The 25,703-nt window shown below is 47.8% G+C and overlaps 1 protein-coding gene across 2 annotated transcripts; it reads right to left on the reverse strand.

Moving 5' to 3' along the window:
- Window positions 1-8,432: 8,432 nt before the first annotated feature.
- Dhodh (dihydroorotate dehydrogenase (quinone)) lies at window positions 8,433-21,921 on the reverse strand. Of its 2 annotated transcripts, XM_021170105.2 has the most exons (10): window positions 21,600-21,921; window positions 19,422-19,634; window positions 16,910-17,109; window positions 15,029-15,111; window positions 11,043-11,230; window positions 10,641-10,754; window positions 9,943-10,096; window positions 9,647-9,806; window positions 9,075-9,158; window positions 8,433-8,473 (listed from the first exon to the last, which is right to left on the reverse strand). In XM_021170105.2, the coding sequence occupies exons 1-9, from the start codon at window positions 21,618-21,620 to the stop codon at window positions 9,104-9,106; spliced, it is 1,188 nt and encodes a 395-aa protein (XP_021025764.1). In that variant the 5' UTR covers window positions 21,621-21,921; the 3' UTR covers window positions 8,433-8,473; window positions 9,075-9,103. The 2 variants fall into 2 exon arrangements, with proteins under 2 accessions (XP_021025764.1, XP_021025763.1); XM_021170104.1 differs by lacking the exon at window positions 8,433-8,473 and having other exon boundaries at window positions 8,526-9,158.
- Between the last annotated feature and the right edge of the window lie 3,782 nt (window positions 21,922-25,703).

The following is a 25,703-nucleotide window of genomic DNA, read 5'->3' on the forward strand; positions in this document are numbered from 1 at the left end:
CCTACACTACTGAAGGGCTGCTCCTTCCAGAACCACCCTACCAAGCAAGCCTCTTCACAGGAAAGTCAGTCATCACACAGAAATGGCAGGCCACATGTGAGGGTCCTTACCCTGGACCTTACTTTTCTGTAAGGATTCTGAGCACCTACTGGTTGGATTCTTCAACATCACTGAAGCAGGAGGTTCTCTCATCATTTAACAAGCCTGTCTTTGTAACTGAGACCCAGGACTAGGAATTTGCTCAAAGTAACAAAGTTAGTAAGAAATAGTAAACAGGGAGACAGGTCCAAGATAGAGGCCAAGCCCCAGGGGTCCTGATCTATATGCTGACCTTCTCTGGATTAGGGGTCCTTCACACCATTGCCCCCAGTTCCCACCAGAGTCACAGAGTCAGCAAACCCTTTAATCCTGCCTGGGTTAAGGCATGGTTTACCCAGAACAACACTGGCCAGGCTGACATCATCTCTCAGGAGCTATGGGGGTCTTGAGAAAATCTGTATGTCAGATTAAAACTGTGAACATGGCAGGGACACCCAACAAAGTAGAAAGAAGATCTTAAGACACTGTCCCCCTTGTCCCCAAAGCTGGGAAAGCCAACACTTTTCAGAAAGTGAGGCTCTGTCCCAGCTGGGGCTTCTCAACCCTGACCTCCAGAGACATCCAAGGACACTGGCAAAAAGGCAGTGACATGTTAGCACAGAACATGTAGACCATAGCTGGAAGTACATTATTAGGCAATAGCTCAATGAAATGGCCTCATTGCATTCAGGCAACAGAATCTCTGAGGACCAACCAGATCCTGGGAGGAGCCACCCAGCCCAATCCCTTGACATCTATCTCTAGCAGGGGTGGAATTAAAATAGAATTGAGCTTTTGACTTGAGCGTGGAGTCAGGCACCACAGATACCTGGCAACCCAGAAGTGACTCCCGTCCCATGGTAGAATTCAGGCTCTGTCTTCTGCCATGGGGTATAATCCATAGGACTCATTGCCCCCACCCCCACCCCCATTCGAGTGTGACTTCCCAGAGACTAAGAGCAGCAAAGCATGGTTATCTCCATCCCCAACACAGAGCCCAGCCACTGAGAAGCAGGGTCTTAACAAGCAGGGAAGAAGGTCAGAGCACAGCTCAACTCCATTTATGGACACATTTGTGTTTATTTTCAGTGGTTAGAGACTCACATAAAATTGAAATGCTGATCTCACCAGCCTGATATATTTTGGGTTCTAAGACTCAGGATCCACCCCCAGACCGTTAAAAATCAGACTAAAGGGCTGGAAAGATGGCTCAACGGTTAAGAGCACTGACTGATCTTCTGAAGGTCCTGAGTTCAAATCCCAGCAACCACATGGTGGCTCACAACCTGACGCCCTCTTCTGGTGTGTCTGAAGACAGCTACAGCATACTTACATAAAATAAATACATTTTTTTAAATGTATTTATTTTATTTGTATTAGTACACTGTAGCTTCTTCAGAAACACCAGATCCCTTTACAGATGGTTATGAGCCACCATGCTGGGATTTGAATTCAGGACCTCTGGAAGAGCAGCCAGTGCTCTTAACCGCTGAGCCATCTCTCCAGCACCATAAATAAATAAATAAATAAATAAATAAATAAATAAATAAATATTAATAAAAAATCAGACTAAAGGGAGGCAGAGGCAGGCAGATCTCTAAGTTCAGGACTAGTCTGGTCTACATAGTTTCAGGGCACCTAAGTGAGATCCTGTCTCAAAAAAACAAAAACTAAAGAGAAAAGAAATGAAAGGTTCATTTGTGATGGCACACACCTTTAAACACCAGCACATGGCAGACAGATCTCTGTGAGTTTGAGGCCATCTTGGTCTACAGAGCAAGTTCCAGAACAGCCAGGGCTACACACAGAAAAACCAAAAAGAGGAGGAGGAGGAGGAGGAAGAGGAGGAAGAGGAAGAGGAAGAGGAAGAGGAGGAAAAGAAGAAAGAACAATAACAAAAACCAGACTCCACATCCAGAGTAACTGAAATTGCCAGGGCCAGGGCACTGCTTGGTGACACTGACTGGAGCAGGTAGAGCCAGTTCTGGTCCTTTGAACAGCCTCACTCCTGGACCCAAGCCAACAGGTCGACAAGACCTCTGTCCCCTTTTGAATTTCCTGTAGGGTACTCTCCAGCTGGGATTTTCCACACCCACAACCCCCCTCCTAGTCATTTGAGGAATGTGAGTGGCTGAGTTCCCTCCCACTCCTGAAGGTCCTGCCCTTCCTGAGAGCTGACCCTGCTGTCCGTTCCCAGGTCCTTCTCAACCCTGCCGAAAGGTTGCTTTTGTGTGTGTGTCATTTCCCTGTCTTTCACAGCCCTGCTGGATGCCACATCAGGTCACTAAGCTCCTCCTGCACAAACACCTCTCAGCCAAGTACCCTGGTCCAGGTGCAGTGGCTTTATTTCCCACCTATCTAGCCACAAGGTTCTTACAGGAATGTCACCTGACTGCCAAGACTCACTCGACACAATAGAAGTCAAGACTAGGAGGTCAGTGGTCCCTCGGCTCCCACTGAATTCTCTGGTGCACTGAGCAAGATCCATACCTGGGGGGAAAGGAGCCTGAAGCACCTCTCAGCAGAAAGCAAATAGCATCTCTTCCAGGCCAGTCCACGGTTAGGAGAGACCTCAACTCCTCTCCTTACTACTCGGGGTTAAGTTTGGCTGCGGGTGAAAGAAAATAGTTTACCACACAGCAGTAGAGGCAAGGGAGGAGACAGCGCTCCTACTGACAGTTCCGTGAAGCTCTTTCTGCCCTGCCACTGTCACTGTCGTCTCTTGAGGATGACCCTGATCCCCAAGGCTAAAGTAGATGCCAGAGCTCCGGCCACCACGCTAAGGTTTTAGCAGGAGACCTCCCTGAAAGACGACCCAGTGCCTTCCCACTGGATAGAAGGGTCATATGACCAAACTCAGATAGCTCAAAGATCAGGAAATGAGTCTTCAATCCAGGAATCCAGAATGTCAAACTGACTACAGGACAGGTAGCCTCTCTCCGGGGGTTACTATTCTAGACTAAAGGAGACTAGCGAGCTGGGGAAGGAGTGTGGGCCAGTAGGTGGCCCCTGAATATGCTTGCACATGAGAGAATGTTCATCTTCTTCGATGCACTTATCTTAAATAACTATTAAATAGTTCAAGTTACTAAGTGCTTAGAAATAAATCAAAGGGCCAGAGAATTTGGCTCAGCCGTTAAGAACACTGGCTGCTCCCTTTGAGGTCCTGAGTTCAATTTCCAGCAACCACATGGTGGCTCACGACTATCTGAAATGAGATCTGAAGCCCTCTTCTGGTGTGTTGTCTGAGAGTGACAGTGTACTCACATACATAAGAAAATCTTTTTTTAAAAAAAAAAGAGTGAAAGAAATCAAAACACAGTATATAAAGAGGTTTAAAGACTGACAGAGCAAACACACACAATAAAAGACAGAATTCCCACGTCTAGATCAGAGACTATGGGTATCATCCTGTTTAGATCTCCTGCATGTTTAACATTTCTTACTAAGCAGGGGCAGTCAGTCTACATTTGTTTTGGCTGCCCCCAGGCTCTCTCATGTGAGGCGGAGAGGCTCCTGGTGAAGGCAGGGGCTCCGGCAAGGCAAGGGGCAGTGAGTTGGATCCCTACGTTCCTATCCATGGCGCGCCTCAAGGCTGCTGGGTGTGAGAGAGAACATTGCACCCGGGACCTCAGATTCCCCAAGAAGCTGCACCCCTACTCAGAAGTGGGAGGGGCCTGTCACCTGTTAGAATGGCATCATGAATGTAAGACATCTCACCAGTCTGTGGTTGCCCAGGACACTCATGTGTAGTAGAGTGGATCGTCCACTGGACTTGGAGAATTAGACGTCGTCTCCCATCACTTCTGCCCATGTCACTGTAGAACAGTCAGTTTACACCCATCGGGACAGTAGGAATGACCATCTGCCTAAGAGGGCTGTTAGGAGATCATGTGTAACTGTCAGTGTACAAGATGACAAGGAAGGTGACGCTGCTTGTCTCAGTGAGACTGCTTGGAGTGGGGGCATTTGGCAGATAAAAGGAAGGGAAATAAGGCAGGGAGAGAGGGCGCTAAGGAAGGTGTAACAGTACACAGGGAGGCTGGGCTGTGTTTGCAGAGTGCTTGCCTAGTGCGCCAGGGGCCCCGTGCTGAATCCCTGGAGTATGATGGTGCACATTACAATCTCAGGAGATGGAAGCAGGACAATCAGAAGATTGAGGCCATCCTCGGCTGCCTACTGAGTTTGTGGGCAGCCTGACCTACTTCTAGAAAGTACATGCATGTACCTATGTAGGAAAATGTTACAATAATCATTGTCAAGCCGGGCGTGGTGGCGCACGCCTTTAATCCCAGCACTCGGGAGGCAGAGGCAGGCGGATTTCTGAGTTCGAGGCCAGCCTGGGCTACAGAGTGAGTTCCAGGACAGTCACGACTACACAGAGAAACCCTGTCTCGAAAAACCAAAACAAACAAACAAACAAACAAAAAACAATACTCATTGTCTGTGCTAACAAATATGGTAATGAGGACAATGAGGAAAACCACCAACTTTTTAAAAAAAGGTTTATTTATTTTATGTATATGAGTACACACTGTAGCTGTGCAGATGGTTATAAGCCTCCATGTGATTGTTGGGAATTGAATTTAGGACCTGTGCTCGCTCCAGTCAACCTGCTCACTCTAGTCGACCCCGCTCACTCAGTGCCTGCTTGCTCCGGCCCAAAGACTTATTTATTATTATACATAAGCACACTGTAGCTGTCTTCAGACGCACCAGAAGAGGGCGTCAGATCTCATTACGGGTGGTTGTGAGCCATCATGTGGTTGCTGGGACTTGAACTCAGGACCTTCGGAAGAGCAGTGTTCTTATCCGCTGAGCCATCTCACCAGCCCCAACCACCCACTTTTTAATGTCCGTCTCACCAGTAGAACCTAGAGCTGGGTGTGGTGTCACATGACTGTCACCTCAGTCCTTGAGGGGTAAGTAGGAGGATGTAACTTCAGTGTCAGCCTGGGCTTCATAAAAAGTGTTAAGTCAGCCTTGGCTAGACAAGAACTTATGTGCTTATGGTAACTAACCCCCTCCCTTGAACGGTGGGTTTAGATTAAGTGGCTTGATGTTAACTACAACTGCCAGGTAGAATATGGGATGCCCAGTTAAATGAGAATTCCAGATAAAGAACCATGAACTTTCCAATAATACATTCTGCATGTAGTATCACAGACCTATGCTAAAAGTATATCTGTCCTTCATATTTAATTATGCATACTATTATTTAGGGCTAAAACTGCCAACCCTGCAGTGAATGTGGCTTAGTAACGGTTTAACTTCCAACCCTGGGTTATATATAAGGTACCCAAAACCTTGGTCTGCTCTCTTGTAGACTGCCACTCTGGAGAAACCAGACACAATATTGTAAAGCCACCAACAGGCTTTGAAGGAAGCTCCTGCTGGAGGCCAGCACCGCCTCCCCCATCAGACGAGGAAGTACCTTTCCGTTGTTTGTTTTTAAGCAGTGGTAGAACCAGGCTTGTAACTTAGTAGCAGAACACTTGCCTAGCATGCTCAAGGCCCTGGGAGTGATTCCCAAGTACTGCAAAAAACAAAAATAAGTTTTAAGTAAGAAGACTTGGTTGGAAGTGCTTCTCTCAAGTGCGCATGTGTGCTCATGTTCTTTGAATGTATGCGAGGCCAGAGGACAGCTTTGGATGTTGTTCCTCGGACACTATCTGCTTTTCTTATTTTCAGGCAGCCTCACACTGACCTGGAACTCTCCAGGAGGCTAAGCTGGGTGGTCAGTGAGCCCCGGGGGACCTGCTTGTCCCTGCTGCCTCAGCTCCAGGAGCACCAGTGCACATACGACACCCGGCTGGATTCTTAACATAGGCTCCAAGGGTCAGCTCTGGTTGTCCCGCTTTTAACCTGGGGCCTGCCTCTTCTGGACTTGTGCTTTGAGAAGTTGTTTGGTTGGTTTTGTTTTTGTTTTTCTTTTTTTTTTTTGGTTTTTCGAGACAGGGTTTTTCTGTATAGCCTTGGCTGTCCTGGAACTCACTTTGTAGACCAGGCTGGCCTCGAACTCAGAAATCCNCCTGCCTCTGCCTCCCAAGTGCTGGGATTAAAGGCGTGCGCCACCACGCCCGGCCTTGTTTTTGTTTTTCAAGACAGGGTTTCTCTGTGTAGCCCTGGCTGTCCTGGAACTCACTTTGTAGACCAGGCTGGCCTTGAACTCAGAAATCCACCTGCCTCTGCCTCCCAAGTGCTGGGATTAAAGGCGTGCGCCACCACCACCCAGCCTTGAAAAGTTATTTAATCCCCCAAAAGCCTTGCTCCCTCTTCCCCTGGCATACTAATACAAGACTTTTATGGTGAATAATATTAGAAATAGCAGCTAAAGTTCCTTGGTTTGGGATGTAACAAGTGATGTTCTAAGGATTCTACAATAGTCCATTTGAGATAGGTACTGTCCTTACCCCCTTTTTACACATTTGGAAACTGAGGCACACAAACTGTACAGCTGTCCATAGCTGATAAGAACATAACTTTAGCCTGGCACGTTGTGGGTATCTTTTAAAAGTTGCTCAGGTATCTTTAATCCAAAGCAGTCCTGATGGAGGAACTGAGCTGCAGTGACCTGAATTAACTCTTCCCAGGCCAGCATAATGTCACTCCCCCCACCTCGGTGACACAGTGAGTCAGCTGGGGACCTCCTGCCCCAGCTGGGTGAGCCCTTCAGATGTACCCATTAGCGCCCTTTCGGGTGGACCTAGACTGGAAACCTAAAATACGCCAGTTGCAGTGATCTTAGCTCCACCAGCTCATATTGTACAACATGGAGATGCCCCATCAGGTGTGAAGAGTTCAGCCTTCTCTAACCAAGTCAGAAGGCTGGGCAGAAGGCCCAGAGCTAGACGGCAGGGTCCTCTTCCAGCAGAGCTTCTCTGGCTGACCACCCTCTCCACTCAGAACACAGCTCAAAGAGCCCACACTTGATAGCCCTGTCATGAGGCCCACAATGTCACCACCAGTGATCCACTGAGCTCTCCAGATTAGATACCCAGACTGCTACACAGCCTGTCTGCCTCCTCCCACTTTTCTATGTGGTTGGCATGTTCTCCTGTTCAGGTCTTCATGGGCAACTGGACAAAGAAGTACTGGGCACAGAACCCACCTCAGAAGCAGATCATCATGGATATCAATGGCTGAGCCATCTGACTCTCTCCAAGTGTGACTCACCAGGGCTGACCAGACACGACCAGCCCTCAGCACCAGCTCCACTTAACTCCCAAGCAGGGCCTGGGAGCCTGGACAAGGGTGTCCACTGCAGCTCTAGGAGACATTGAATACTGGAAATCATCAAGCGATCACAGAAGAGCACTGGCTGCGTACATCTTACTGGCAGACAGCCAGACTCACAGGAGGCAACATCGCCATCTGACAACAGTGAAGGCACTACAGACCGTCCTGTCCCTGGATGAAAGGCTGAACAACTGTAAGTGCAGACTATCCACAGCACAGTGGACACATCTGTGGATGCTTCTGTGCACTGGGGACATTCTGCTAATGGAGATCACTTCTGCAGAGTGAGGTTTGAGTAAAAGAGGAACTTGGACAAATTTGAGAATACTGTGTGTTTTAATCTTCGAAAATAACGCATCATGTGCCGGCAAGTTTTTAGGTCAACTTGACGCAGGCTAGAATTATCAGCTGAGGGACCCTCATTGAGCAAAATCCCCCACCAGATTGACCTGTGGGTAAGCCTGCGATGCACTTTCTTGACTGACGATTGATATGGGAGGGCCCTGATCACTGTGGGTGGTGCTGCCCTTGGGCAAGTTGTCTTGGGTCTGAGGGAGCCACGAGCAAGCAAGCAGACAGCACCCCTCCATGGATGGCCTGAGCATCAATCCCTGTCCTGCTTGAGACCCTGCCCTGACTCCTCTTAGTGATGGGGTGGACCCAGGACTCTGAGATCAAATAAACCCTGTCCTTCCCAGTTGCTTCTGGTAATAGGGTTTTATCACAGCAGTAAAACCCTAACTAAGACACAGTGATTGGGGGCTGGAGAGATGGCTCAGGGGTTAAGAGCACTGACTGCTCTTCTGAAGGTCCTGAGTTCAAATCCCAGCAACCACATGGTGGCTCACAACCACCTGTAATGGGATCTGAGCCCTCTTCTGGTGTGTCTGAAGATAGCGTCTGTGTATCCATATAAATAAAATAAATAAATTTTTTAAAAAAGACACGGTGATTCTGAAATGTAGGCAGTAAAGTGTGTTTGAGAAGCGTGCCGAGGCACTCATGGGGAGAGAGAGCCGTGGTGACATTGTCTTTGAGAGGCTTCAGCCAGTTGCTGGGCGTGGTGGCACACGCTGCAGTAAGCGCCAGGTCAGCCTGGTCAGCCTGGTCTACAAAGCAAGTTCCAGGACGGCCAAGGTTGTTACACAAAGAAACCCTGTCTCGAAAGAAAAGAAAAATGTTTAAGCAATAACAATAATATTCTAGCATTGTTCTATGCATATGTGTTTATTTGCAGAGAAAGAGAGGGATAAAAGCCACTTGACAAAGTGACCCCTGGTGGATCAGAATGAAGGACACACATCCCTGCAACTTTTGACTACATTTGAAGTAGTCTCAAAGTCAGAAATGTAAAATAAGCCAAGGTCAGCTGAAAGGCAGAGTCCTGGGGAGCCCCTACAGACCAGGAGCGGAGGCTCAGGGCAGAGACTCGGCCCCCAAGAAGGGATGGGATTTAAAACAGGTTTAAATGGCTTTATTTTCTCCATGCTTTTTCCTCCCAGGAAGCCAGTGTCTTTATGATCCTGAGCCACCAGATCTAGAGATTTAGGATTCAATTAATCATTTAATCAGTGAGATTCAGATCTAGAGACAGTGGGATGTATGATCTCCTCAGGTGACTAGAGAATTCCTTCACCAGCTAGTGATGCCCACGACTGGCTTGTGCAGTCCATTGAGGCCACAGTTCAAGGGACATGCTTTGAGACAGCTCTCCCTCTCACGACGCAGTCACGCAGCTTGCTTGAGTTGGTAGTCACCTTTTGGGTGGGGCTTCGGGCTGGTACCGTCACCTGCGGTGATCTGCTCCAATGGCGTCTGTCACTGTGTTAAAACCCCGTTCTCTGGAAAGAAAAGCAGCAGCCTGTTACTGCAAGGAGCCCATGCTCTCCGTGAGGACACTGCTTATTACACTGTCCCACACCCAACGCACCCTGGGACCTCTACTCTCCCCTCACCCAGGCAGCTGCACAAACGTCCACACAGGCCTTCTGTGCAGGAAGGGAGGTAACTTTATATCCTGCAGCTCCCAGACCCTGAGTCGTTGTAAATTCATTACCTGCTTTGTTCTGCTAGGACTCCACCATCCCCCGGGACCCGAGAAAGTGGCAAGCCTTGCCTGGTAACCAGGACTGCCTCAGACTCATTCTGAATTCTCTCGGCACTGTCGGTCCTTGGTCAAAGGTCCAGCAAAGAAAATCTTCCCACCCTGCCATCAGAGTTTCCCTCCAGCCCTTTGGGGGATGCACAACAGACCGACGACAAGTGTCACTTTCTAATTTAACCTCTCTGACTAACTTCCCTGTCTCAAGCTGCATCCAGTCCCACTTACTTTAGAAGTGCCTCCAGCTCACGCTTGACCCTGGCCACGACTGGTGGCCCCAGGAAGGTGAGGGCCGTGTACAGCTGCACCAGGGAGGCCCCTGCCTGGATCTTCTCCAAGGCATCCTGTCCGCTGCTCACACCACCAACCCCGATGATGGGAATCCTGCCTGCAGAGAGTACACAGCAACACCAGGAAGGAAGGTGTAAGGACTCAGGTCTCCGTCGGGCCTCAGCCCCCAGCCCCAGCAAACACAGAGGACCCGGGAAGAACCTGGGCTCCACACATATCCGAAGCCGCCTTGCCTTGGGTGAGGGCGTACATCTCCCGGATCGTCTGGGTCGACAGATCTCGGAGTGGCTTTCCACTCAGTCCCCCTGTCTCAGAGCGCAGAGCACCCTGGAGGCCAATGGGGCGACTCACTGTGGTGTTTGTGACGATTAGTCCGTCGATGCCCAGCTACGGTGTGAGACAGAGAAACAGCCTTAAGGCATGGGCCTGAGGGCCTCAACGAAACCAAGACTCTCACGGGCCTCATCTACCAGAACGAACTGTCTCACACCGAGCCCATCACAGTGCCTAAGCACAGCTGGTCCCTGAGAGCAAGCTGTCTGGGAGAATCAAATTATATCTGAGGCCCTCAGGCAGTAGGAAGAAGAACCAGGATTTAAGTCCAGGACTGCAGGGCCCACTTCCCTCCTTAGTCAGAGGCCTGATGCTCAGACTCGCTGGGGAAGGGCTCAGACAAAGCTCCAGTCCCAGCTGAGACTAGCAGAAAGGCTAGCACATCCTTTCTGGGTGACTGTACATCAGGAACAAGAAACAGACTCATTAAACATCTCTTCAAACTCACTGTTTGCCACCAAATGAACTATACAATGACAAACAGACAGACAGCCTTCCACATCACAGAAAGGGAGTCACCAACCAGGACACTCTGGGTTATCCCAGTAGGCAATAGACAATGGAGGCTGCCCATGTCCTGCTCCACCCTGACTCAAACCTCTCTGGCCACGCTGGCAATGTCCTCCTTGTCCTGGGCCGTGAGGTCAGGGGCGATCTTCACCAGCACCGCTGGCTTCCGAGGTCCCTTCAAGGCGTCCCTCTCCTGCAGCACCTAGGTTGGCAAGGCAAAGATAGGGACCTCAGAGCACAGCCCAGCAGTGCAGATCAGTATTTTACATACAATCAACTAAGGCACCAGCAATTATCCGAAGGAGAGACATGCCTGCTCTGGCTAACCTGTGGTTTTATAGCAGTTAACTGCCTACTGCCTAGGACTGGGGATGTGAGAGATCAGAGAGTGCTTGGGGAAGGTGTGGAGAACAGCTTCTCCTTAGTGGTCCTGAAAAGGTATGAGGAGGCTAGGCTGGCGAAAGGAGCATGCAGTGGTGTAATGACACACCTTGGACAGCAGGCGGCGCAGCTCAGTCTTCCCCTGTAGGCTCCTCAGGCCAGCAGTGTTGGGACTGGACACGTTTACCACCAGGTAGTCAGCCAAGGGGCCCAGGATGCGAACACCCTCTACATAGTCTGCAGCAGCATCCACCGAAGTCTTATTCTTCCCCAGGTTTATTCCCAGAGGCAGCCCATCTGTAAATACCAAGTTCGTCCTCACGGTTTACCAGGAAAAACTTTAAGTACAGGTTGGAAGTCCCCAAATCGGAACCTTCTTGAACCAGATGACAGAGATGGCGAACCACTCAAGCTGTTGAACCAGATGACAGAGATGGCGAACCACTCAAGCTGGGTGCAGCTAGCGCCCTGATGACTAGCTTATCAACGCTGTGTGGTTATCAAGTGTGCAAGCACACTGAGCCTTTCCTCTTTTGAAATTTAAATGGAGAAATTAGAAGGCCTAAACACTAGAAACAACAGAAGAACTATAGGAAACTAGGCAGAGTGGGCACTTGTAACCTCAGTTCTTAGGGGATATGGCACAAAAATCAGGAGTTCAAGGCCATCCTCAGCAAGATAACGAGTTCAAAGCCAACGTGAGCTACATGAGACCCAGACTCAAACAAACAAACAAATGCAGGGCCTCGGAGATAGACACCTTTAGTCAAACAAATGTTAAATCTTAAAAAAAAAAAAAAAAAAAAAAAATACCAGGCACAAAAAAGCCAAGAAGTCTGGGACACCATGAAAAGACCAAATCAATGAATAAGGGCTAGCAAAAGGAGAGAAGACCCAGGTCAAAGGTGCAGAAAATATTCTCAACAAAATCATAGAAGAAAATTTACCTTGCCTGTCATGGTACAAGAAAGGAGCAAGTAGATTGGACCAGAAAATAAGTTCCATGCTACCCATAATAATCAAAAAACAAAATGTAAAGAAAAAAAGAAAGAATAGCAAAAACTGTAAGAGAAAATGACTGATAACATATACAAGCAGATAGTCCTATTAGAATAACAACTGACTCTTCAATAGCGAGTCTAAAATCCAGAGGGGCCTGGATGGGTGTTCTATAAACTAAGAGACAACAGATGCGAACCCAGACTATTATACCCTGTAGAACTTTCAATTGCAATAGATGGAGAAAGAAAGGTGTTACACAATAAATCCAAATTTAAATCTATATACAAATCCAGCTCTATAGAAGAGTCTAGAAGGAAAACTTCAACCAGAAGAGGTTAACTACACCTGAGAAAAAAACATGAATAAACAATAACAGACCAGCATATCAAAAGAAGGGGGGAACCCACACCACACCCACAAAACAACAGGAGGCAGCAAACGCTGACCATTGATACCGCTCAACATCAATGGCTTCAATTTCCTAATAAAAAGATACAGACTAACAGACTGAATTAAGAAACAGGATCTGGGGGGGCTGGAGAGATGGATGGCTCAGCGGTTAAGAGCACTGACTGCTCTTCTGAAGGTCCTGAGTTCAAATCCCAGAAACCACATGGTGGCTCACAACCATCTGAAGTAGGATCCAATCCCTCTTCTGGTGTGTCTGAAGACAGCTACAGTGTACTTACATACTTGAAATAAACAAATTAGAAAGGAAGGGAAGGGAAGGGAAGGGAAGAAGGAAGAAAGAAAGGAAGGAAGAAGGAAGCGGGATCCATCCTTCTGCTGCATCCAAGAAACATACTTTAAAATCGAGGATAGACATCCCCTCAGAGTAAAAGTATGGAAAAAGATATTCCAAGCAGATGGACCAAGGAAGCAAGCAGGTGTAGATGCGACAAAATATAATTCAAACTAAAATAAATAAATAGAGAGGTAGGGAAGGACACTACATAGTCACCAAAGGAAAGGTCCTCCAGGAGAACACTGCAGTTCCTGACACCTGTGCATCATACACAGGGGCGCCCAAGGTCATAAATCAAACACTGCTACAGCTTATATCACACACTGACCCTCACACACTGACAGTGGGAGACGCTCTTGCCAAGAGGCAGATCATCCAAACAAAAGCTAACAGGAAAATGCTGGAGCTCACTGATATCATAAAACCAAATGGACCTAGCCGATATCTACAGAGCACCTCATCCAAGCTCAGAAGAATACATCTTCACTCATGGGACTTTCACTAAAACTGACCACGTACTTGACACAAGGCGAGTCTCTTAACAAGAACACTAAACCCCCTATATCCTATAACCACCCTAGATTAAAGCTAGATAGCAACATCAGAAAACAAAAGAAAGCCGACAAACCCATGGAAACCCAACAACTCTCCACTAAATGAAGAATTTACTACTGAAGACAAAAATTTAAAGCATCTTAGAATTGAATGAAAAAATACAACATAGTCAAACTTATAGGACACAATGCAGGGTGTTCTAAGAAGCACAAAGTGCCTACATTAAAAAAAAATGTAGCTCTCATACTTAACAACACACCTGAAAGCTCTAGAACAAAAAAAAAAAGGAATCAAACTCAGGGTTGAAATCAATGAAATAGAAACAAACAAAAGCAATACAAAGAATCAGTGAGACAAAGAGTTGTTTCATTGAGAAAAATCACAGGACTGACAAACCTTTATCCAAACTAACTAAAAGAGAGAGAATATCCAAATTAACAAAATTGAGATGAAGGTGGGGGGGGGGAGGGCAGATACCTTCCCACAGCCCTTCACCTTCTTGGTCATCATCTTCAAAGTAAGATTTGTGTAACTTATTTCCTAACTGGGCTGGGAAAGGGATTTGACTAATCTATACAAACAAGGTCTTGACGTTTCTCAGGTTTGGCATCCAGCAAGCCAAGATCACATGTAGCTTTAGCATGAGTGAACTGGATTAAGATAACCAGACCTTTCACTCGTGGTCACCTGTCCACACTGACAGGATGCTGAAGTACTCTTCACAGAGCACCGTCTCTTCTATCGACCTCTGTCCTGTTCCTAGGCATGGTACCAGCAAAGGGCTTCTAGAGGCTGCTAGCTGCCAGCAACAGGCAGGGCACGGGCATAGGACTTGGCCTCACTCCAGTGAATGTGAGGGCACTGACTGAGGGTGAAGGGTGGACATGGGGAAATGGGCAGTAAAGCTAGCACACACAGCACTACAGGCACAGACAGCACTACGGGTATTAAAAAGAAGAAACGAGGCAGGAGGCAGAAGAGGACAAACCGCGAACATCATGTTAAGACTTTCAAGGCTCTGCAGAGCTGGCAGGATCTGGTTCTATCAAAGCCAGGGGGGTTTAAACACTGTCATTTCCTGTAACCCCCACCTGAACCTGCCAAACACTTCAGCCCCTTCTCCCTTAGCTCCTCAAATAACTGCAGAGGTCCTCGGCTTCCTCATCACATTATGAGGACATCAGATGATAACTAAGATCTCCTGAAAGATATTTCAGAGGCAAAAGAGAAAAGTCTCTGTGGATTCGAGAAGACACTTGGGGAGCCATGGGCAGGCTGCCGCCACCCAGGACTTCCACCTCAGAATGCACCTCGGGGAACAAAGTAGACCACAGAGAACAGACTGGAGCATCCCCATGAAAAGCCATCGAAAGTGAAGGCTGTTTGGAACGTGAGTCCAGAGGATGTCTGGAGAGTGACAACCCTACTTCCTACTTTAGCGCTCCCTGAATACACACTGTTAATGCAGCGGACCAAAGGACATCATGGTGGAATGTGGGAAGGTGGCACTTAGGTCCTGCTCCCATCTTAGCTCACACATGCTCTCTGCTCGCCTCCAAGCTCACAAGTTAGGACACAACCCGGTTTCTGGTGAACTGTGACATTCACTTAAGACCTTTGAGGCTGTGGTGGAAGTTGGACAATTCCCAAATGGGAGAAGGCTGCGTTGCTTTGTGTGGTCTTTTTTTTTCTCTCTCTCTCTCCCTATGGCTGCATCATGTGCCCTTCCCATGGTTTCCCCATGTTTCTTTCAAATAGAGGAAGAAAGACCCTCCCCCAACCCCTGACTTTACCTGTAGTGAGCTGGGTCTGCTTCTGCTGTCTGGCCCGTAGCCTGTGTTCCACAACTGAGAGCCCATGGCTGTTGAATCCATACCTGGTGCACATAAACCCAGTAGAGGGGTGGGGTTAGAGGGTGACAATGTAGAAAAGGCTCGGAGACCACCCCATGCCGTCACCTCTGGTTATTCCTCATTGTCAACTGGATGTGATTTAGAATCACCATGGAAATACACCTGGAGTGTCTGCAACTGTTTCCAGAAGGTTTAATGGTGCAGGAAGTCCCACCATGAACATGGGCACCACCATCCCACGGGCTCACGTCCGAAACTGAGGAAGGAGAAAGTGACTCAGGAACCAGCGCTTTTCACAAAGCAACCCGCTGCCCCAGGCTCCTGCCTCCGGGACGGCTTGTATCCTCAGACTGTGAGTCACAGAAGCCCTCCCTTCTTTAAGCTGCTTTCTACTGATGTTTTGTCCCAGCAATGAGACTGATAACTAATGGGGTCTGGACACATCACTTTATTGCTTATGGCCAGAAAACAGCATAGATGGTGGTGTGAAGATCTGCTGACTGACGTAGTAAATACTCACCCATCCCTTCAGCATGCCCATACCAAACACATATCACATACGTGAGCAAGAAGGTAAAGTGTACAAGGGCCAGAGAACACAGGCGCCTATCCCTCGCCACTCCCTGTCCCACAAGACTCTACTGAGTACCACTGCCCTGAGACCAGAAGTCACCTGTAACGGCCAATCAGAAACACATGTATGTTGCCTGGCCATTCCCAAAGACATCGGTCCCTGCCTGTAATGCAACAGAAAGATCGATGACTTGTAGGGAAGTTTCTGGAAACAAGTAGGAAGCACAGCCACACGCCAGCCAAAGCCCCACAAGGAGTCTCTCTAAAAATCCCTTAGCAAAAGGTAGAAAGGCCTTCCTTCCCTCTGTGCTTTTACTGAGTGCACAGAACAAAGGCAAGGCTTTATCCAGCTAGCAGGACTCCTCCTCCTAAGAGCAGCCATACACTTTGAACACTACAACCCTGTTCATTGAAAGCCAGGGTGGCCTGTGCATACCAGGGCTGCTGACAGCATGTGCCCGCCAACCCAGGGAGTGCCAAAGCCGAAAGAAAGAAGAAAGAAAACCAGGAGAATTGTTAGCCAATGATTTTTGCATTGGCAGCATGTTAAAATGACTTTAGAACAAATTGTTTATAATTAAATTGTAATGATTATAAATATATTACCGAGTTCGCTTCCTTTTCCAGTTTTTAATGTAGTCATTAGATTATTTTAAATTATACGTGCAATCATTATATTTCTATAGGCCAGCACCAGACAAAGTCAATGGGGCAACAGTGTTTTAAGCACACACTGTAAAGTCTGCTGGCCCTCATCTTCCCAGGCCGCTCTCCATGAGCAGCGCCAACCCTCAGAGCACCTGGGAAAACCATCACCTCTGTGTCCCACAGCTGGGCTGAGATCTCTGCCTGGTACACAGCAGGGCCGGCTGATCCTCTTAGTCCACTCTACCTACCTCTTTAGTTCCTTGCTTTTTCCTAACTCCTGAATATTCAGTGACAGAATACCCACCTAGCACAGGCATTCCCAACCTGTGGTCACAACCTCTTCCACAGGGGTTCCATAACTGCCTATCAGATATTCACATTCATAACAGTAGCAAAACTACAGTTATGAAATAGCAATGAAAGATAACTTTATGGTTGGGGGAGAGGGGTCACCAGAACACGAGGAACTGTATTAGAGGGTCGCAGCATTAGGAAGGGTGAGAACCACTGCTCTGTCATATGAGAAAAACACAAGGCAGGTCTTCCATCAGAGATCCCAGCAGAGGAGAAGATAGCTCTGTGATGCTGAGCCCCACCTACCTGTTAATGACAGCTTGGTCCTCGGGGAGACGGAATACTCGGGGCCTGGGGTTTCCTTCCTGAGGCTGGGGAGTCACACTTCCCACCTCAACAAAACCAAAGCCCAGCTTATAGAGTCCGTCCACAGCTTCCCCATGCTTGTCAAATCCTGCAGCAATCCCTACTGGATTTCGGAATTTATGGCCCAGGACTCTCACTTCCTGGGAAGGAGACAAAGTCAGAGATACACAAGGCTACACCAAGTGGTCTCACAGCAGGGTTCCCGGCGTCCCATATCAGAATCCCCCTGGAGCTTGCTAAGCATCTCTGGTCCCCCAGAATAAGGATCTTCTGGGGGAAGGACACTCTGAGGGGTTCTGCAGGTGTTCTGGTGCCTGCTGGAGTCTAACACCATGAGGTCTCAAGGCTGGGTGAGAGGCAGTGTCCCACCACAAGTAAACAGGAGACAGGAGCTATCTTGTACAATTGCAGCTTCTTATCTGCTCAACCTGGGCAGGAGAAGGGGTCGTTGGTGACAGCCTTTGGGTCATGCCACCAATGGGTACCATGCAGCAAAGCCTATAACCAGCCTATCACACAAGCCCCAGTTGACCCTTCCTCCACAACCACCAAAAAGCCAGCCCATGGGCACCATAGAGAGTTGGAGAGAAGACATCAGCAGACGCTGGTGCTGGCTGCAGTGAGCTCCTAAAGGTGAGGGAATTGTTTCCAGGGGAGAAGCCACAACGGCCCTGAAAGCAGGAGATGAGAAAGACCATGGGGAAAATTAAGTGTGCTCACAGCACGGCAGAACCTCGAGGCAGGAGGTGCCACTGTAACGGGCCCTCCTTGAGGGTAGTTGTCCTCAACCCTGGCGCATGACTGAGCCTGGGCGTCGCCAAGCCTCTCTGAGACCATGGTTAAACTGGTCAAGCAGGAGGCCAGGGCAGCCAAGCGTCTCAAAAGCCCCTGCACCGTCCCAGGAGAGTCCACTCTCAAAAGAGAACTGAGGAGTTAGGAAGAAGCAAGGAACTAAGAGGTGGGCTAAGAGGGTCAGCCAGCCCTGCTGTGGAGGTGTAGGGCCTCTGGGAATAGAGTGGGACATACCATATGGTCCCAGTCACTCACTCGGGAAGTGAGGCTCAGAAATCATTTGAGCCCACAAGCTTGAGCCCAACCTGGACAACATGAACCCAACTCAAAAGAAAAAAGGTGGCATTCAGAGAAACCGTGGAAGAGGCACACTGGCTCTGTCACAGCCTGTCACCCAGGCCTGTCCTCGCCTCCTTCTGGCCCCCCTTCACCCTGGTTCCAAGGCTGTCAAACTCAGTTTGAGGTGAGGAAGGCTTTAAGAGAGAAATGGTCTTTCTGATCCTACAAAATCCCCTTTAGTGTTTGAGGTAAAACTGTGCAGCTGCAGGAGACTGTCTGCTGTGGGATGAGAAGGACCCTCAGGGATGGAAAGGAAACATATGCAGCAAAGGGCCCTAGATTCTCAACAGTGACACTTTACCCAGAGAGGCCTGCCCGGCATTTTGCTGGGTTCCCGAGTTCAAATCACTGCTGTTAGCCAGGTGTGGTGGCACACGCCTTTAATCCCAGCACTCGGGAGGCAGAGGCAGGCGAATTTCTGAGTTCGAGGCCAGCCTGGTCTACAAAGTGAGTTCCAGGACAGCCAGGGCTACACAGAGAAACCCTGCCTTGGAAAAAACAGAAAAAGAAAAAAAAAGAAAAAAGAAAAAAACAAATCACTTCTGTCTCCCATTTGGTAGGAAGTCCCTTAGAATTGCAGATGTTGGGAGGTGTGTGCTTTCCCTGAAGTCCCCTGCAGTAACCTGACCACGCTGCAGCAATGGTCCAGGTGGGCCAGAGGAATGAGCTGGGGGCTGAATGTGGCTGGGGCAGGTGGTTGTCTAGGACTTAAGACCTCAACCCCCCGAGAATGACACAACATCCAGGGCCTGACTCTGACCCATCAGGTCAGGTTCTAGCACCCTCCCTACCAAGCCTTCACATCCTCCTAGACAGATGACATAATATCTACAAGTGACAGCCCTTCCCTACCAACACTGTCCCCCTGCACCCATTAGCTGTTTAATGACTCCAGAAGATGTCCCTGCTCAGGCCCAGGATCTCAGCAAGGCAGGATAGTGGCCAAGGTTGGACACTGCAGTTAGACTCCATGGGCTTGAATCCCAGTCCTGCCACATACTAGCTATGTGACTTTGGGCAAGTCACTTACTTAGTCTGCACAATGGTTTTCCTGATCTGCAGATAGAGACAAGAATAGGACCTATCTCAGAGAACAATTGTGAGGATTAAAGACCTATACCTAAGAGCTGTTCTGCATGTTCAGGGTGTAACACATAATAAAAGATGCTTTCTCAGTCTGGGCTCCAGATTCCAGCTGCTTGTGAGCCTGTAGCTCTGGTTTTCAAAAGCACAGTCGCAGCAGAGATGTTATACAAGTGCTGAAGTGCGTGACCTCCCCCGGGCACCTAAATGTAACACAGGGTGATCCAGGGGCACCTACCAGCATGTTGGAGTCCTGAAATGTAGCTCGAGGAAGGAGCCCCAGGGAGATGACTCGAACAGCTAGCCGGTGCGCTGACTCTGGATCAAGCAGCCTCTGCAGAGCCGGCATCAGGTACTCAGCATAGAAATGGTCGTCCCCCGTGGCTGTCAGGTAAGAGGTGAAGAGAAGTCCTCCACCCCCAAGGATGATGGCTGCATCCAGGGCCCGCTTCTAGTGGGGGAAAAGAAAGGGCCCATGGGAACCCCTATCAGGATGGAACGCAACACCCTTCCTAGCCCTTCACACCTACAAAGAGGACATAACATCTACACGAAGCGAAAGCCCTTCTCTGCTTACACTGACCCCTTCATTTCCTGCCCCCCCCCCCCACACACACACACCAGTCTTTGTAGAGGCTGTACTAACACGCTCTCACAGGTTCTAGCCCTGAATTTATTCAAGGCTGCCAGGGGATTTTCAAGGCAGGCAGTACTGCCCCCTAGAGGCCATATGGGAAAAATTTTAGTTAATGAAGGAACAATACTAATAGACTAGGTGTAGAAAAATCAGCCCTGTCAGTATTCTTCCTTGCTTAAAGCCAACACACTAATTTCCCTGTATACTGTATGATGTTTAAACTTTGCTACTGATATTTATGTAGGTTTTAACAAAAACTTCCTACTATCTGAGCCAAGGGACAAGCTATATATAGTTCATCTCAAACACCAACTACCTCCCACGGGATTTTACATATACATGAATACTTTCCAGGAATAATGGCACCTTGTAATTGAAGGACAACTGTACAGCTTACACAACAGTACCAAGAATAAGTCATCATCTCTACAGCCTCACCAGAGAGTATGATGCTCTGCTTGTAAACCAGTGCACACCTGTGGCAATCATTTCTAAGGAGAGGCTTAAACATTTGACCATCTATAGGGGTGAGTGGTGCTCTGACTTCTACATACTAAAGCGCATGTTTTCATTTCTCCTTCATACTGTGGTAAGAACATGGTGTTTGTTTACACTTTAAAATTATACCCAGAAAGGTTACCAGCCTAAAATGTCATATGAGTATAATATAAAAGCGGTTGCAATATAAACATAGCTTCAGTCTTGTTAAGTAGAGAACCACAACCCAGTTCAAAAGTGCTTTGATATGCTTTTCGATAACTGTCACTGCCAGATGCTACGTGGCTAATGCACTCATTCGATCCTTCACCAAAGGCAAGCAAACCTGTTCTTCAGGAGAGTGCAATCCACGAGACAAACTAATGGCCATGTAAACATAAAGCCATGGCAAGTGACACGAAGGGATAAATCATGGAAGGATCTTGAGGAAGCAAGTAAAAGCTGACTTTCAAAGGTTAGACACAAGCTAAAGAGGAGGTAGCAGCTGGAGAAGAAATCTCTAGGTGGATGAGGCCAATGAGACGGGCCAAGGCATGGGGGAGGGATAGACGGCTGCTTGGAACTAAAAAGAAAACACTGCTTTAAATGAAGCAGGAGAAAAAGAGAGGTATCAGCCAACATTTGGCTAACAGATTTGGTTTAAGTTCACTTGCTGCTCTGCCAGAGGAACTGAGTTCGGTTCCAGCTCCCATGTCAGGCGGCTCACAACTGGAACTCTATGGGATCCAAAACCCTCTTGTCTTAGAGGGTACCTGCACGTTCACACACGCACGTACAAGCGCGCCTACACTTTTTTTTTTAAATGGGATTTGTCCACTAAACAAGGAAGTAGCAGATATGATCAGATTTGCCTGCAACACAAACCAAGTATTCATTCTCCCTCCTCCGGGAGCTTGCAGAAATTCCTCAAGAGTCAAGCATCAAGCTCTGAGCCCTTTTTCCAGACCAGGGTCACAACTAAGAACTCTTCGCATGGAACTTCCATTCTGACCACACTTGATCTAGAAGGGTGGCCTTATGTCTTATTTCATCCCTCCTTGGAGCGTAGGCGATCATGCCCTCACAAAGGCCCGATACTTAGCTCAATTTTAAAAAAAGAAAAATGCCCGCGATCTCTCAGGCTCAGCCTAGCCTCTGCCCACACACGCTTGCTTTTTGCATGCCCTTAGCTGTGCACGCTCAGGCCACATTTCAAGGGTCCCAGCCTTTCAGTTTCCCAGCCTCATCCTCCTCCCTGCCGGTTATCCACACCACGAGTGGGCCTCCCCGCGCAGGACTCACTCTCATCTGTCTCCACGCCATGCTCCTTCTGCCACTAAGCCCGCCTCTGCCTGCATCCCATTGGAGAATGTGGGCTCGGCTCCACCTATCTCCCAGGCCCCACCAGCCGGCCCGCCCCTAGACGTTGATTGGACGGCCGAACGCGTACGCTCTGCCAGGAGCCAGGCTCCGTGGCCGGACGTGCCCACTTTCTGTCTTGTCGCTGTCGCGCCTCCTAAGGGACGCTGCTCTGAAGTCGCGCACCCTTCCTTCGGTGCAACCGTGAGGAGGAGGCTTCCGGAAGCCTCGAGTGGGGAGCAGACGCTTCCGAAATCTGCAGACCAACCCCAGCGCCCGGTAGTGCGCACAACCCTAATGCTTCCCTGTCCCTGGGAAGGAAACAAAGGGCGATGCAGCCCGAAGGTTCCGCACGGTTGTCTTTATGCCGGTGCTGCGGTATGGCTTTCATAGCCCCCTTTCTGAAACAGAAATCCTAAGAATTCTGTTTTATCAGGGCAGTGGTGGCGCCGGCCTTTAATCCCAGCGCTTGGCAGGCAAAGGCAAGCAGGTCTCTGTGAGTTTGAGGCCAACCTGATCTACAGAATGAGTTCCAGGAGAGCCTAGACTACATGGAGAAACTCTGTCTCTTGTAGGGAGAAGAAAAAAAAGTACACTCATGCAAACACAGAAAAATTTACCCACTGATTTTAAAAGTAAGCTCTGCTGTGTTGATAAGTAAATATGGTTTTATTTTTAAGATAATCTTATGGTGTAGGCCAGGTTTTTCTAAAAAAACAATCCTGCCTCAGCACTCAAGTGCCTCTGTGCCAAGCGTTTACAGAGGCCAGAGGAGGGCATTGAATCCTCTGGAACGGTAGTTACAGATGATTGGACCCACGTACTCGGAGAAGTCAGCGCTCTTAACTGTCGAGCCCTCTCTCAAGTACCCACTCTGACCCTTAACCTTATGTTTGTCTCCTATTGTCCCCCTTCCCTCTGGTCCCCTTCCTTTTCTGGAATAATACTTCCCCACTTTAGGTCATAATTTGGGTCAGGTTACCGGAGGCTGGAGAGATAGCTCAGCTGTTAGCACTTGATGTTCTTGGCGAGGACCCAAGTTCTGTTTCCAGCACCCACATCAGGTAGCTCACAACTGTCTGTAACTCCAGGATCACATTTCTTCTGGGGCACTGTACTGGTTTTCCCATACCAACAGGTAGATGTGTGTGTGTGTACACATAACTTATAAAAATAAGTCCTTTTAAGGTCTGTATCCTGCAAATGAGAAAAAAAGCATATTTAGCAGTCTGAGGTTGGCTTGCTTCATGTAACATGATCTCCAGTCCCATACATTTTCCTGTAAATTACCTCATTTTCTTCTTTCTAATGGTTGAATGTTGTTCCATACTATATATGTACCATATATATCATTGTCTTGATCTGTTTGTCTGTTACTGCTTCCATAAATTGGCTGTTGTGAATATTGCTCCAAAAACCACAGATGTACAGGCACCTCTGTCATATGCCACCTTGGATTATTTAGGGACTATACCTACAAGTGACATATCTAGGAGTTTGGGTTAGTGATTGAATGTTTGTTTGTTTTTGTTTTAAATTTGTTGTTCTGTGTGTGAGAGAGTTCAGGGAGCAGCCTGCTATGGCAGACATGTGTAGGCCAGTAAATAACTGTGTGTGTGTGTGTGTGTGTGTGTGTGTGTGTATCATGGCACATGTATAAAGATCAGGGTACAACTCGCAGGAATCAGTCCTGTCTTTGCATCACGTGCTTTCTGGGGACAGAACTCAAGCTGTCAGGCTTGGCAGCAAGCACCTTTGCCCACTGAGCTGTCTTACTGCTTGAGGATGGGTTTGTTATATTGATTTTGGTTTTTGGTTTTGATTTGGGGTTTATTTGTGGCCTGGAAACTCAGAGGTCTGCCTGCCTTTGGCTCCCTAATATTGGGACCAAAGGTATATACCACTTTGGTGTATTTATTTTGTATCGTGGTATTTTCCTGAACATTGGTATTGTCTATTAGAGTGTTCTGGTGGAATTCTCAATGCCTTTTAGGTATAGGCTCATATTGTCTACAAATAGGAGTACTTAAGTTCTCTGTGTCCTGTTTGTAGCTCTTCTATTCCTTTCTCTTGCCTCATTGCTCTCTAGGGAATAATCTCAGTGCTGTACTGAGTAAAACTGGGAAATGGGTGCCTTTACTCATTCCTGATTTTAGAGGAAATGCTTTCAGTGTTCCCACTTGGTACAGCATAGGGTATAAGTTTATCATAGACACCCTTGGTTTGTGTGTGTGTGTTTGTTCGTTGTCTTTAAGAAGTCACAGACGTTTCTGGAATCCCTTTCATTACCTTCTACAGCGCTGGGTCTGTGGTTGAGCCTCGTTTAGGTGCACTTGTCTTCACGGCTCCGTTAGCACCAGCAGATGACATTGCTGGGTCTCATCACCTTGGCTGGCAGTCATTTGCTCTAGAGACTGTATTATAGCCATGGTTTTCTGGTTAACAGGATCTCTCTGGTCAGTCTGGGAATTGTGATGAGTTTGGTTTTGTAAATGAGATGGTCTTTCACTCCTGGTTCAACTCAAATACATTGCTCATCTGAACCTTCTCCCTCTCAAGCTGTCTGTCCCTCTGTGGTGACATTTTTCCTCTTATCACTAACAACAATTATTTCATTCCTTCCCTAACTAGACCTTTGCAGAGTGTGGACTATGCTATGCCCTTCCATTGAATACTGCAATATTTTAAAACTAAGGGGATGTGTCCTCAGATTCTGTTCTTTAGAGGGCTTATAGTATTGATGTCTGCTTCTGGAATGGTTTTCAAAACACATAAAGGCACTAAGAGCCGAGTACACACATAGCTCAGTGGCAGAGTCCATGCTCAGGGCCCCAAATTCAGTTGCCACAATACACTCACCAAACACAGCAGAGAGAAACTAGGCATTGTCTGGGCTGCTTCGATGACCGTCTCAACCCTGAATGCTGCCAAGCGTTTGCGCACATCTATGTTACAAAAGAAGATAGCCAGCTGCACGGAACAGTGAAGGGCATGCAACAGGGGAGAACCAGTGGCGAGCTCTTTAAACAAAGGGTTTTCAGCAAAGCAATGACCAAAAACAGGTTCTAAAACTGAAGCTTTGCCATGGCGTGATATATTGTGCATGCCACAGTCAAAGCATGGTCAGAGGCCAGGACCACGAAGATCTGCTGTTAGGTTCCGCCAACTTGGGGCTTTGTTGGTTTCTGGCATGGTTTGTGTTTAATTTGTGTTCCTTTCTCCATCACCTGTTTATCTGGCTTTTATGACTGCTTATATGGCTTGGAGCAAGCTTCAAGATACGGTTCATGTGTGGTTTTGGTTTCGTGCAGGTAAGAAAAAGAATACAGCCATCCGAACCAATCCCAGTGGCAGCAAACATGGAGGACACACAAGCCTAGAGGTTTATCGGCAATGGTCTTTATGTTCGTCTGCAGTAGAATCCTGCTGGGAGTGGGGTTCCTGCTGCATGAGTAGGTCTCACCGACCCTGTCACAAAAAGAGTTTTCAGGGGTAACTCTGAGATGACAGACGTGTTAATGTACGTCACTACATATTAGCTAGTGTGTCCTGTAACTACGTTCTTTACACAATGTGTGTTATAATGTGCATGTTCTTACAGAGTGTGTATTATAATATATGTTCTTTACATAGTGTGTACTATAACAATACACATTACTGTTCTATTAAAGAGCTTCCTTGTAGAGCCAGAGCCTTTGGTGTTTCCAGACACGAATGTATCCTATTTCAGTGAGGTTCATACTCCTGACTAAGTTATCTTACCCCCTCCTTCTCCTCCCTCTCCCTAGTCCCCTGAACTTCCCATAGTGTTTCCTCTACTGGTTCCAGATTGCCTTTAAATTCTAGCCTCTACATATGGGAGAAACCATGTGATAATTCTTCGTCTGCATCTGACTTATTTTTGCTTAACATGAAAACTTCCAGTTCCATCCATTTTTCTGACAGATGACATGATCACATTCTCTCTGGTCAAATAAACACATATATATATATATATATATATATATATATATATGTGTGTGTGTGTGTGTGTGTGTGTGTGTGTGT

Source organism: Mus caroli, chromosome 8 (genome assembly GCF_900094665.2).
Source record: "Mus caroli chromosome 8, CAROLI_EIJ_v1.1, whole genome shotgun sequence".
NCBI classification, from domain to species: domain Eukaryota; kingdom Metazoa; phylum Chordata; class Mammalia; order Rodentia; family Muridae; genus Mus; species Mus caroli.